Source organism: Scomber japonicus, chromosome 10, assembly GCF_027409825.1.
Source record: "Scomber japonicus isolate fScoJap1 chromosome 10, fScoJap1.pri, whole genome shotgun sequence".
Lineage (NCBI taxonomy): Eukaryota > Metazoa > Chordata > Actinopteri > Scombriformes > Scombridae > Scomber > Scomber japonicus.
Genome location: NC_070587.1, coordinates 21824201 through 21839232, shown reverse-complemented (window position 1 = coordinate 21839232; position 15032 = coordinate 21824201). Strand labels below are relative to the sequence as shown.

The 15032-nt window shown below is 42.8% G+C and overlaps 1 protein-coding gene across 2 annotated transcripts in view; it reads right to left on the bottom strand.

Annotated features, from left to right (window-relative positions):
* Window positions 1-15032, bottom strand: part of rims2a (regulating synaptic membrane exocytosis 2a) — a 146160-nt gene that overhangs the window by 71400 nt on the left and 59728 nt on the right. For both annotated transcript variants that reach the window (XM_053327475.1, XM_053327476.1), the window contains exon 7: window positions 526-1475. In XM_053327475.1, coding sequence (XP_053183450.1) covers window positions 526-1475 — 950 coding nt within the window. The remainder of the gene's footprint in view (window positions 1-525; window positions 1476-15032) is intronic.

Sequence of the window (15032 nt, the reverse complement as noted above, 5' to 3'; positions counted from 1 at the left end):
TTCGAGAAAAAGCGAATGAAATGCTGATCATAACATTTAACTTCAAATCTAGAACATGTTAAGACTAAAACTGGTTCCTTTAATTGGCTTCACTATTTCTATTTATTTTTGGAACCAGATATGTCTGTCACAGATTTTCTACAGTTTTTTAATCTAAATACACACTGATAAGTTCATAGTTTTTCCTCTTTTTGAAAAACTGAAAATAATGAGCTGCACATATACAAATACACATAAAACCAGACATACACAGAAAGCACACATATAGACTGTAGACTGGGGGATCTGAAGGTTATATCTGAGTCAACAGCTGCATAAAAAATCAATATCAGTTAGAGACAGCAACAATAATTCAAATCTGTCTTTAAAACAGCATTGTGTCTATAACACTAGAAAAGTATAGCTTTACAAATGGATAAAAAATGATCTGAAAGTTTGCATTTGTTTTATAATTCTATTTCTACTCAGAGAAAGTAGCAGACAGAGAGCAGAGTGAGTGATAGTGATGGGGTGTGTAGTCCCTACCTTTCTCACTGACTGACTCACTCTCTATCTCCACGTCCTCGCAGCTGGTGTACTCTGGTGTGGTGGCCAGTTCCTCCTCCGAGCTGCTCAGTGACACCTGCCGCATCTTCCCTCCCTTTTTGGTTTTGTGGGGCTTGGGGGGTGGCGGACGCACCGATTCCGACTGGTCTGAGCTGAGAGAGTCGTTCCTCAACATGCTCTCCATCTTCTCCCTCTTGGTCTTTCGAACGGCTGAACTGGGGTCCAAGTGGTGTTGCTGCCTCCTCATGGGATCCCCGCCTCCACCCATGTCTCCTCTCCGCAGGTCCCCAGATCGGTCACCCAGCACAGGGCTGCGGTGTGGCGTCGGGGGACTGTGGTTGGAGGTTCTGTGGCCCCCGAGGCCTGGACCCATGGGCCCCGGGGAGGAGCGGTCAACAGAGTAAGAGCGCTGTCCCACCATAGGTGGCCGGCGCTCTGTGAGATGCTGACGGGACAGCCGGATGGGTCCAGGTTCATCCTGCTCCGTGTAAGCTAGAGAGACATCACTATGGCGGCGCTCGTGCCTCAGCCGGCCCACCTCAGCATGCATCCTCATCTGCTCCTCATAGGGCTGCGGCTTAACAGGATATCGCGCCAGGTTGGGGTCGCTACGATACCGTGCCTGGAACTCCTCCTGGCGCTGCCGCTGTAGGTCATAATCGCTGGGGGGTCCATCTAGCTCCTGGTCCAGCGGATATTCCTGGGAGTGCCAGCGTCCAGGGCCCCGTCGGTCCCGGTAGCCCATCCGTGCCGCATCCACGTCTGGGTACATGTGAGGGCCCCGCGGAGCCCGCCGAGGGTCCCCATCCCCATAGTCGGACGGTGATCTGGGCATGCCGCCGTCCGTCGGGGCATACTGTGAGTGGTCGCCCCCCTCCCTTTGGTCGTATTTTTGGTTTGGATCCCTGGATGCAGATGGGCTTCGTTTCCTGTAGATCAAAGAGAGAGGAACAAAAGAGCAGAATGAAGAGGCTGGTCCACTTTGAACTGGATGCTCTCTGATTCTTTTAACATATGGTCTGTATGTCAAATCATTAGTTTAAAACAACTTTCAGCGTGCCCAGCATTGTCTGCTACAATTTAAGGTGGTACATAGGGCCCACATATCAAAAGAGAAACTTTCCCGTATGTATCCAGATTTTAGTCCACACTGTAATAAATGTAAAGGAGATGAAGCCTCACTTATTCATATGTATTGGTCATGTCCAGGTTTGGGAAAGTTCTGGAGAGAGGTTTTCCAAACTCTTTCTACAGTCCTCAATCTTGACCCTACACCTGACCCTCTGATCGCTCTCTTTGGCATTACCAGAAGAGATGATTCTCTTTTAACTCCATATAAACACCGTTCACTGTCGTTTGCTTCTCTTCTTGCCAGACGGGCAGTATTACTAAGATGGAAGGATGCTGCCCCGCCCACCCATGCTCAATGGCTGGGGGACATTATGTCCTGTCTGAGCCTGGAGAAGATCCGCTACTCAGTCCATAACTCATACAAAAAATTTTTGAATGTGTGGGGACCTTTCCTCGAACACTTTCAAGGTCTTTCTTCATAATAGGGTCTCACTCTCATAATCATACCTGCTTTCACATGCCATGTAAATTTTATTCACCTCGACAACTGATTACAGATAAATTCTTTATTCTCAATTTATTCCTGCTCACCCCACTACTTCCAGCAAAGATGTGTCAATCGGCTCCAGTGTGCTAGTGTCCTGATTTAATGAGATGTATGTATGCATGTATATGTATATATATATATAGATTTCTTACCTTTGGGCATTTATGTGTACCAGAATGTATGAATGTGACTAGGTATGTATATAGGATTTCATTATATGGGGAATAAGGGCTCGACAGGGTGGAAGGGGGTTGAGTTCATATTACGCTTCCACTGTTAATATTGTATACAAATGGACAGATGTACTATGTTGTGGAAAAAATAAATAAAAAAAAGATGAGAAAGAAAAAAAAAACAACTTTCAGCAGCAGATCAACCAGTCATCTCAATGTAGGCCACATAGGCTTGTGTGTATGTTATTAGCCCATGCCTTTGTCTGCAGAGCTGTTTGAGTTTGCATGTTAATACACATCAAATATAGAGGATTTTGTGAGCATATAGCACATTGCTTGTGTGTAGGTGGAAATGTGATGCATCAGTCACACATGAGACTCCCCAGCGCTCCATCACATCTCTGTGCTACTCTACTGATGCTGAAGTCTTCAGTCTGTAGTCTATAGCTTCACTTCTCTTTGCCCTGCACTGCGTAGGCCTCAGTCCCTGTCAAAGCCTGATGAAAGCCTGCTCTATCTCTGTCACAAACACACACACACACACACACACACACACACACACACACACACACACACACAAACACACACATACACAGACAGAGAGAAAGAGAAACAGGACTAAGCATCTATCTGGATCAGCACCACTCCCTCCTCTCACTGCAATAGACACTACATGCTCTATAACATGGCTGTCTAATGTTCTCCTTTTAGCACATTTTCAATGCAATCAACGTGTTTCTTTTTAGATTGTACAGGTAATATGTGCAAGGAAAAGCTTCTTGAGCTCGCCCATTCATGATGACATGTAACGTAATATTTCATTTTTGCAATGCTGCTGTTTGATTATCTAATTTAATTTAGTAGGTTGGGCAGTCTTCACAGAGACAAAGTTGTATCTAATGTTTGACTCTTTTAATGCTATGGGCAATCTTTCATATTCATTTTGATAGCATCTGATTACTTTGTTGATATAGGTGCTTAAATCATCATCATTTGCAATGCATTATAAACAACAGGATGACACAAGATTAACAACACAGCCTGCCTGGATATGACCTATTTGTATTTCTAAATTAATAGTGTGAGTGTGAGAGTCTGAGTCTGTGTGTGTGTGTGTGTGTGTGTGTGTGCGTGTGTGCGCGCGCAGGGGAGAGAGATGAGGAACCAGGCTGTGTACTGAGAGTAGTGCACTGATAAATGATTCAGAGTTTCACAGATTGTATCTGTGTGCACAGTACAATGGACATGAAGGGATACAGAGACAATAACTTAAGAAGGTGCCTATTTATTATCTCGCCACAAACTCCTTCTAGTGAGAATATCTAATGTCAAACTATACGTTCATTTTAGATGGCATTTGTAGCCCATTTGGTAATTGAAAGAAAGATGTATGGAAATCATTATTAAAATCATACTTCACACTTTTTATTTTAAGATGATTTCATGGTCCAAATAATTCTTTTATAGTTTATAAGAATCTTGAAATGAGCAGTTATGTTGGAAATTATGTGAAAATAACTTGCTCAAATTGATATTTTCAAGTATGGTTACAGCCAGGAGCCCCGTACTTCTAAAATTAGGTGCCAATCATTCTATCATTGTCTGATTGTCAGAGAGGAAACCAGCCAGGAAGTGGATGAAAAGCCTGGAGGAGGCTAACTGTGCGTTAATGCATTTATTCTATTGTTCAGAATCAATTATTCATAAGCCACTTTTCTCCTACATTTCTCCCACTTTTCCTCCAAAATAATAATGACATTTTGGTGAGGAAAAAGCTCTGTGAAGCATCCCCTTAATTTTGTACGTGACAACTTTCCATAAATTTCAAAGGGCTCCATAAATCACTGCTGCCACCCTTGCTCGGTGGCCAAGGTAAGGACTCCTCACTTATGATTGGCTGATTTGTGGAACCAGAGGGAAGCTTTGGTCCCTGCCCGCTGGATCACAGACCATTCAGGTTAGTCTGAGTTTAATGAATGAGTGTGGTGAGGCACATGTTTGTAAAGATGATTTTTGTGTGTTTTGTGTTATGTGAAATGCTGAATTATGTCACTACAGTGAAGTGGCAGCCCAAGAAAGGGGCAGAATGATGTATGAGCACAGTGTGTAGTTCATGAACTACCGTACTGTGCAGTTAGAAAATGGGCTGTTAGAGAGCTATAGCCCAGTACAAAATGTGCATCAGAGTAAAACAAAGCAAGATTTAGCTAAATGGACATAATAACACAACTGTTTGGTCCAGTTACAGAAAAATCCTAAATTTGCAGAAGTGTAACAAACATGTAGCAATTGATTGGTTTTATCAGCTTTTTTATCACAGTACCAATCAAATTTCTTAGATTAAACATTGATCAAACAACTATGTACTTATGTGAAAGGTAGCACTTTAGCTCATTGTTTTGGTTTCACAGTCGACAACTTTACTGCCTTGGTTCACTCACACCTCTCCTCTATCAGCAGGGTCATATCCAGCAACAGCAGGCAGCTGTGTTCTGATACATTCACTGTACATTAGCTGATAAACATAACAGTCAAACAGAGCTAAAAAGAGAATACTGGACTAAAATGCATCAGATGGACACAAGCACAACTCCAATTGAATGCTCTGTGTCTGCAGGATAAGTAAAAAAGCAAGTTTTGTCAACATGTTTCCCCATATCAACCTTATAAAGCAACAAAATGTCAATGATGTATTTCTAGCTTGTTCATCTGCCCACATGAGTGCAAAAGACGAACTAATGCTGCTTTACATAGTAATTAATACACAGATATGTTTCATTGTAAAGCTAATAAAGTTCTATTTTTAATATCATGGTTAAATTAAATGACTCCCTGTAATGTGAGAGGGTTGCTGGTACACCTAGTACTACTGATAATCAATACATTAACACAGCTCAAAAACACTGATTCAAATGATACTTTCTACATTTGTACGAGAATAGACTCCACAGCCTAACAATTAAAGAAAACGTCACCACTATCTGTGAATAAATTCATTCACAGCAAATCCGGGGGGGGGGGGGGGGGGGGGTGTCACAGCAATAGCCATACACTGGTTGACTTCTGAGTGATTATTGGGGAAGTTGGGTACAAAAACACTGCAGCAATCTTAGCACTGACAAAGAGGAAGACAAAAAGGCCGCTTGATGTCTATGATACAGCCAAGTGACCTCTCCTCTCTGTTTCACATCAAAACAAATGCCCGCTATCACCTTAGCATCCACAGGCTGCGTCGCTAGTGATTCAGAAGAGGCTGGAGAAACACACATGATGCATTATTCATGAGCTGCTCCTGGACTCTAAGCGCTTCAGCAGCGCTTCATTCACAAATCCAAAGTGAAGCACCGGCAGAAATTATATGCTGGAGTAGGGGACGGGCGGCGTGACTTGGATGGGAAATAATGTGGAGTCGGGGGAGTGGGATCGTGTGATGAACATGAGAAACATCTCTTTATAGTGACTTGATGATGATGGAGATGTGCGTGTTATATATGTGCATGTGTTTGTATCTGTGTGTGTTTTTTTATGTTCGCTGCACTGGCTGCCAAACAAATGCTTCACTCATGCTCTCAGTGTGTCCTCAGGGCTTCAGGATAATGTCCCCTCAGGGATATGGTCTTGAAATCTTACACCAGGAACACAAACATGCACATAGTACGCATGGCAACTACGACAAACATTAACAAACTGTCCTTTGACGAGCTCTAACTCGTCTTGACACAAGTATCACATTTCTCTGCTCCCGTTTAGCCTTGTATGTCCTTCCTGTCCAAACAGAGCAATAGCAACCGCGCTCCATTCCATCAGCATCTGCATCATGATGCTAATGCTGTCGGCGCTAAACCAGCCTTCAGTGAGTACAACAGAGCGGTGGCGCAGCACTAAATTTTTGTACTGTGCATTATTCCCCCATTGCTCCAGCTGCCACCGCTACTGTAATAGCCCTCTCTGCAGATACCTCTGAGCTCTCCACTCCTCTGCCATGACACTATGCTCATCTCACATTTCATCATCACCGACACACACGGAGATAGAGAGAAAAGACCAAACATGAAAAGGGAAAAATACATTTGAATTAAAGGAATCATGAGGAAAAAAACAAGTGGAGAAGAAGCCAGTTAGCTGTGTAGTGTGTATGTGTATGTGTGTGTGTGGTAAATTCAGTCACGCTTGTCAAGCTCCAGCGGGAAGTAGCAGGATGGGAGCACCATGGGATTGTGATGCAGCTCAGACGCCTGGCTGCTGCAACGATTGAGTCACGAAGCACACAGTGACGTACTCCCTCCATCACACTCCCTAATATGGCAAGGTGCGTATGTGATGTCAATGCTGACACAGCAACGAGCCGCAGCGCAGGAGGTGGATGGGCCTGTGGTGAATCATCATCTGAACAGGTGGGACAATAGAGAGGCATGATCACTGCCTGCATGGTACAGTGTGCTGCTGCTCTGTACATTCCTGCTGCAGCCTCTGATACTGCTGTTGTCCTGTACTGAGCTATAGATATCCTCTGCTGTGACAGAGCATGAACCATGAGACCTCATTCAGTCACAGACAAGGACGGTGGTGACAATAACATTCAGTTCAGGGAGGGATGATGTTGGTCTCACTACATGATTGGCAGCAGGGCGGTGAAAGAAAGATGCACGCACCTATGACACTGATGTTCTTTTGGTTGTAAAGGCTGTAATTTGTGATATCTGAGTGAGAACAAGGATCATGGTTTGACATCCAGAGCAAAAAGAGTGTACACATCATTTCTCTCCTGCAGATGTTAAAACCATCTCATTGTAAATCAGAAAAGACACAAAGAACACTAAGATGCTGTGTTAACACGCTTTCTGTTTTTGATCTAAGCACTGTGTTATACACCTCCAGTACACTAGAGGTAATTCCAATATTATAATCATCTTTTTAAAGTACACTGTCCTTATCAAAAGCGGCATAATGTATCAAATCCATGGCTCACAAAAATCACGGGATTACACTATAGCCCCAAAAGATTAAAAAGTGCGACCCTAAAAGATTAGAAGTGACCTGACAGGCTCGCCGTGATAAAACCTTTATGTGCTGTTATTTTCCGCAACAGGACCCAAAAACCAATCGGTGAAATTCCCTCCGATGTGGTGTGATAAGAAGTCTGTGGCGTTCCTCCTCTGACCTACTGACGGGTTCTGACTAGCTGCATCATCAACCACAGCCCAGTTCCTCAGCTGCAAACGGTCCAGATTGTCCAACTGTGCCATTCTTGTGTGTGTGTGTGTGTGTGTGTGTGTGTGTGTGTGTGTGTGTGTGTGTGTGTGTGTGTGTGTGTGTGTGTGTGTGTGTGTGTGTGTGTGTGTGTGTGCGTGCGTTACACTCCCTATATTCAGCTGTAGGATGAAAGGACTGAGATAAAGCAGGAGGCCCCCTGTGGTCATAAAGCATTAACATTTGATGTGGGTTAAAATAAAAAAAGGAGGGGGCAAGGGGTTATCACATCACACATTCATTGACACAGAACATCTGTGTTTGCAACACACACACTAGTGACTAATTTACTGTACAGTGTTAATACTGAGCCCATGATCTAAAGCCTTGAGCAACCTCTTTCCCTGTCTCTCTGTCACAAACACAGTTGTTGATCTTACCAGTCATGCAGAATATTGGCCAAAATGACTGAATCAATCAATCATTTGCTCAATACTGGGATCAATGTTATTTATCACATTATCAATCCATCTGTGGTAAGAAAAACAGTTCTAATGCATTTGATCAACACAATGTATTACTATTCTAATTCATACATACAAATACAGGTATTTTCCTACTCAAATAAGCTTTTTTTTCATTGTCGCAGTAGGCACATAAAATAGCATAACGAATGATTCAGTGTGCTGTTGATGTGAGGAAAAATCAGGTCAAGTCAATTCTTTTATACCAAAAACACAAATTAAAATAGACTTGAAGCACATTCAGCAACCTCCTGAGTACCAGTGATGGAAAGTATTTAAGTACAATTACTGCTTCCAAATGGTTTTAATATGGTACTTGTACTTATTTCCATTTGATGCATCTGTATACTTAGAGTATATACATATTATCAATACGCCATTTCTACTATCTTATCTTCTATTTAGAGCAAAATATTGTACTTGTTATTTTACTAAATTTATGTGACAGTGTGCTAATGGTTACTTTACAGACTCAGATTTTACACAAAAGTATATGATTAGCACATACAACGTGATGCGTGAGTTTTGAAGAATCTTTAAGTAAATGTAGGTACATTTCATTGATAATACTTGACTTTTACCTTGGAAGATTTGTATGCAGCAATTTTACAGTACTAATGGTTTCATTTAAATAACAAATCTGAATATTTATTCTACCACTGCTAAAACACCAACAATCTCAATTAGAGACAGGGTGAAAATAAGACAGAGGTCCATTTTCTTTTCCTCTTCCCCTATTCTCTCAGATTGTGTATTGAAAAAGACACGAGATAACCTAGATAAAGAGGTTTTATAATCCAAAATAATAATAAGAAAAACAAATCTGCCTTTTAGTTGAGGAATTGTATAATTAGTGAATTAGACGATGCAGACCTTCCATTTGCCAGAGGTTACGCTGATATTCCATTTAAAACCAAAGAAATGCCACAACCACAAAGATCAATAATTGAAAGTCAATGAGGAAGCTTTCAGTGAGTGATGAACCCTTCACAGATGTTGCCGGTTTCATGCTCTCAGCTGCATGCGTAGGCACCTAGACCCACACACACTCGCTCACTCTGTCACCACAATATTCTTGTTCAGCATCTCACAGATAACAGCTTGTACTTTAACCTCTTTGTGATGCTGTAAAAACTTAAACGCCATGATGAACTCGCTGCTTGCTTTCTGATGCTGCTCTGACAATGATCCCCGAGGCAAAGAAAACAACTGCACCATTGTACGAAACTAACTGTACAGTAGATGTTACAGCAAAAACACTGATTGTGCTGCACAGCTGCACAACACACATGTAAGCTGCCTTTCATTCTGTTTCATAATGTTTTATAAACATGGGACACCTCAGCTGGCAATCTACACATCTAGAGGAAGCAAAACTTATATAACAAAGTAGATATGCAGTTTAAATGTGCAACTGTTTTAAATAACTGGAAGAATATTAACTTCAACTGTAAGACTATCACATAAACAATTTAAACACATTACCACATATCTTACATCCACACTGCTTATACGGCCTGAATAATGATATAATAATAATATAATCGGCCTTACTGAAAGTAATGATTGGATCCTGGGATGTAGCTCAGTTCAAATCTCTGCCTGGCTGCTCCACGCAAACACATTGCCTTCTGTGCACACACCGTTCACAAAAGCAGCCCCGTCCAATCCAAACTACCTAGCACCAGTGCTGGCTGGCAGCCTGAGACCAAGCCCTTGTTTTTTCTCCAATCCTCTCTCCTTCACCACTAAAAATGTCTCAGTTTTATTTCTGGAAGACTATGGAAGATCTGCACACCACAGAGGCAAAAGCAGTCTTGCGGCAGCGCTCTTCGGAGTGACTGTGTGACAGCAGCTCGGTCCGCTCTGCCTCTTTCGCTGCTGAAGAAACATGTTAAATAAGAAAGCCAAAAGCAATCAAGGTGAAAATGCAACGCTGCCCCCGTGGGGATTGTGCCACCTCTACTTTGCGGATAATGGAGAGAAATCAAATGAGAACAAATGAGTGGCGCCGTGTTGCAGAGCTCTCCTCTTAAGAGCGAATCTAGGCCTGCTAATGACAACAATACATCCTGGAACTGTCTCTATTGAAATGAGATAACCAGAAAGAAAGCGAGAGCAGGAGAAAAACAAGCTGAATGTGCGTGTCTCAACTGAGAAGCAATCAGAGAAGAAGAGACGAGGGGGGGTGAAAAAACCCCCCCGCCTCTAATGGTCCATTTACAGATGCACCGTCACTCTGCCTTCCACGACTGACTCAGCCAGGCCGCTGTGTGTCTGGGATGCCCCGTCGTAGTAAAAGAATCCGTTCCCCCTGCACCATCAAACTGAGTTAAAACCCTTCAGCAATCCGACTGCAACTGGTAATATCCAAATGATACTGTAGCGTCAGCATGACCGGCTTTGTTTCTGACATCTGCTGCACCCGCAATAACCCGGCACACTGCTGGATGTGGGTAGATGGCACAGTTTATGACCCTGCTGCAGTGGCTTCTGGCGGCCTGAAAGCAAGCCGAATTTCAGGTTTAACACTGTCATCATGTGATTGCCGCGACTGGCTGGAGGTCGAGCAGCGACCTCGTCCAACCCGCCGGTCGCTCAGTCCTCTGCCTAGGAAAGGATTACATTCCTTGGTTGATTACGAGCTGACATCTATCACCAATCGCAAGCAGAGCAGGAGGTCTCACCTAATCTCATTCAGCCTGAGGTCTTATGATCCTTAAACTGAACAAATTACATGGTTTATGCATTTTTTTTTTTTTCACGGGACAGATTTTCAGGCATCAAATCAAATACAGAGGAAAGGGAAAGAGAGAGAGAAAAATAGAGGGAGGATAGAGGGATATAGAGAGAGATTTCTCTACCCTGTGCATTACAAAACGGATAAAAGAGTTTTTTTTCATGGTTCTGCACCACGGTGACGTAGCGGGTTTTCAGTGACCTGGTTTGATAAGTCTACTCTGTGTGTATTATGGCTTACTATCTCTTTTTTTTTTCTTCCTCTTCTTCACTCTTCTGCCTCGACACTTCACTTCACATCTGTCACTGTGTTCCTCCAATCACTTTCCCTACTCCTGTCTCCCCTGTTCGCCTTATCCCTCCCATGAAGCGGACTCCGAGGTTGGACTGGAAGACGTTCTGTTCTGTGATGGTCGGTGGTGACAGCTGACTGACGCAAGTGTAGAATCGGGGAGGGCAGGTTGGAGATGGCTTGTTGACACAGCGTTTCCTAGGGTGGAGGTTGGAGGGAAGGAAAATGGAAAAAAAAGACCTGTGGGGACGTTTTATCACTGCAGAGTCAGGGATGGGGGACTTTAAGTAGCTTTGAGTTTGCATCTAACTGCCACCCTTAGAGACAAGAGCATGACTTCTAGACCAGCATTGATGACATGGCAAGATAAGATGGACTGAATAGAATTGGTGAATTTAGCTGCATTTTTAGATTTTTTATTTAAATTACAACCACATTACCCATACCATAGCTTTTTTTTTTTTACTATGGCCTGCTGCAACAGAACATTACCCCTTGACCCTCCCTACCTGCCATCACTCTGTTTTGAAAAGCATGTAGAAATGAAGTCAATATCCACCTTTAGGAGTCGATCCACATTCTGACAAGTCACACTATAGACAGTTTGTATTGCTGCATTTTGATAAGCTGAAAAAAATCTCACAGTTCCTTTTCTGTGCTGAAAAATCTCCCTCTGTGCTATTAAGTGGTGCGCCCACTTAAGTCCTCAAGTACAACCTGTCCTGTGAAGATTTCGTTCTGTATTTTCACTCCTGCACATCAGATCTACTTAACAGCTCACACTCGATGCTGACACTGTTCAGCTACATCTGCTTCTACTGCTTTGAGGATCATACCAACAATGCAAATAGTTGAAGGCTGTAAGAGTAAAGCTGGACGAGTAAATTACAGGTGAACAGCTACTTGAAGACTGGATTAGGAATTGCAGTACACTGTGGAGCAAAGTTATCCATGAAATTTACCACCAAATCAAACCTTGTAAAATGCACTACAGAGTGTTAGAGCTATAAGCCACCAGTTTTGTTGTGTCATCTAGGTCCTGTTTGCTTAAATATTATACTGGTATCTCAAAACAGTATGGAATTAATGTGTTGACGACATTTTTAAGTAGCCAGTCAGTCTAATTCACTGAACCCACTGGCTGCTGCTATGTGCAAACCTGTGACTTTGTGCTTACAAGACAGACAGAAATTCACACATTTCCTTTTTAATAAAAAACAAAAAAAAAATGCACCACACACAGACAAACATGCCTGACACCTGACACATGCCACACCCTCATGTCATCTCCCTCCACTGCGGAAAGTGTGAGACTAAAACACAAAGTTGTGGACAGAAAGTTGTGAAGGCATGTATCAGTGCAGCTAAAGGTGTGACAGATCTGTAAGAACGTTCACTAATTGGCTGCAAGAACACAGACTCCATCCTTCCTGTCTACTAGCAGGCCAACCGGTGCCTTGTGTGTTCATGCTACTGTATGTTTATACTCTGTGTGGTTAATACATCTTCTGCACTGCGCCGCCTGTTAGGTCTCCTTTTTAAGAAAAGGCACCGCTAGCGTTCTATGTAGGCCAAGCCCCAACAGAATATGCCATTAAGATTAGCTACAAGTCAGGACTGCTACGCCGCTGCTTGCTTTTCCCCTCCCTACAGAGAAAGGTTAGAGGAGCAGAGCATGTGTACATTTTTTAAAATCATATTGTGAAGACCACCGACACATTAAAAAATGCACATCACAGCTGGAATTTAATAAAGCAAACACCTCTGCGGAGCAGAGAAGCAGTCTGTTCACTGGGGCAAATTTGAAGCAGAACAGGAGTACTGTTTGTAATTATGCTTATTGACTTCAGCTTGAGTTGAACTGAGCTACACTATAATACAGAGAACTGTTGAAGGGTGGGGTGGGGTCTCCTCTGGACAGCCTGTAAGTAATCAGCACCACAGCACTGGCGGGTAATTACCATTTATTACCAAGTATTTGAACCTATGAGGAGATACATGCAATTGCAGCTCATCTGTGACCAGACCTTACTACTACATTACCACATGAAACACATCATCATCCCAGTTGAGCCTTCTAAAGAAACCAGGATGTGACAACATCTGGCTAACAAAAACAGGCTTTTGCCTTTCTGAAGGAAGGTAGAGTCTCATAGTAGACATGTTGACACAGTCACAGCAAATAATGAAAAGATTATTGGTTGAATTCCATGTAACTGCTTCAGTTTGAGGCTCACTGTCACACTGTCATGGCTTACTGGGACACTTCAATAGGCGAGTCATAAAGTGTGCCTACTGGATGTATCTCTGAAGCAGATGTTTGGAGAGGGCAGGATGAGGAAAACAATACACTGAATTTTTCAAAGGCCATGGTCTAAATACATTCAAAAACCACTGCTGAATAACTTGGAAAATTCTGTATTCATCTATACAAGCTTATGCTGTGCAGGATCACGGAGCACTGGAGCTCGTCCCAGGTCACAAGTTTTACCTTAATTTCCTTTCATCCCATGCTGGCTATTTTGTTTGTTTCAGCAGGAAACTCATTGCATACTGTATAAATTAAACATGTGGCAGCGTTAAGTTTAAGTACCAATAATTCAACATCAAAGCCATCAGATTGATGTTTTTCCGTTAGAACTCAGACTCCAGCTGTGTATTATATTTAGGGGACATACACACAAAGCAGGTCTTGCTGCTATTTAATTGCTGTAGAAGTATAAAAACACTCAGTCACAGAAACTGTGCCTTTAAATAAGCCATTTGGACCTCGTAAGTTTGTGATGGCACAATTATACACTCAGTGTTTCTCCTACCAAAATGACCCCCTGCCCCTCCTGAAATATATTTTTAAAATATGTTTATTGATGTTATTTACCTCATTTTTGTACTCCTTTTATTTAAGCTCAGTATGAGAGCCTCTACTGTGTTTTGCTGTCATTTATAGTCGCACCAGTTTCTCTCCTCTGCTCTCTGTGTTTCATTGAGGGCGGGGCTCACACACACACACACGCAGAGCGGAGCAGAGAGGAGGCAGCCGCAGAGCCACCGCTGCACAGTTGTTGGATGTTAGGAAACAAATTTGACATTGCACAGCCTTCCAAAGGTTGGATAACATTATCCTCAGCAGTGGTCATTGCAATTTAGCAGTGGTTCTCACACTGAACCCTGGTTTTACCTCCCTACAGCAGGCTACAATCTGTTACATGTGGTTTGCCTAAGCATGTGTCTCTCAGAAGCCAATCAGCCAATCAGAGGAGAGGGACACTGAGCAGACACAAAGCAGACTGAAGGACACAGAGGGGCCTTATCCATGGCTCATAAAGCTGCATGCAAATGTTTGTAAGTAGCCACGAAAATGAAAATATTAAACTGGGAAAGGGGTATAATATGAATAATAATATGATATCTTTAAAGAGTAACTTAACACCAGGCACCTGTAACCACACCCAACAGTGATGTCGCACTGCGAGGTGAAAAGTTAAACCTTTGGAGGCAGTATTCAAATGCATCATCCTGCATTGCAGCCACATACACACAAACATGCAGGTAAAACACAAGGAATATCCGTGGAGACCCTGCCTTCCTGCCTTCCTGCCTTCCTGCCTGTTTGCTGCGGTTGCTCCAGCATGTTGACTTCTCAGTGCTTGTCAGTCATTGTTCATTCTCACAAAGCGCTGCGTGTAGAGAACATATTGAGATTTGTCAAGCTATTCATAACCCAGCAGTAACCACACACTGGGCTGTATTTCTGCGTTGGGGAAAAAAAGAAAAAAAAAAATCTTAAGAACCATGGTCTCCCAATCTCCTTCTCTCTCTCTGACACACAAGTAATTGCACGCACTAACACTCGCTCACACACACACACACACACACACACACACACACACACACACACACACACACACACACACACACACACACACACACACACACACACACACACGTAC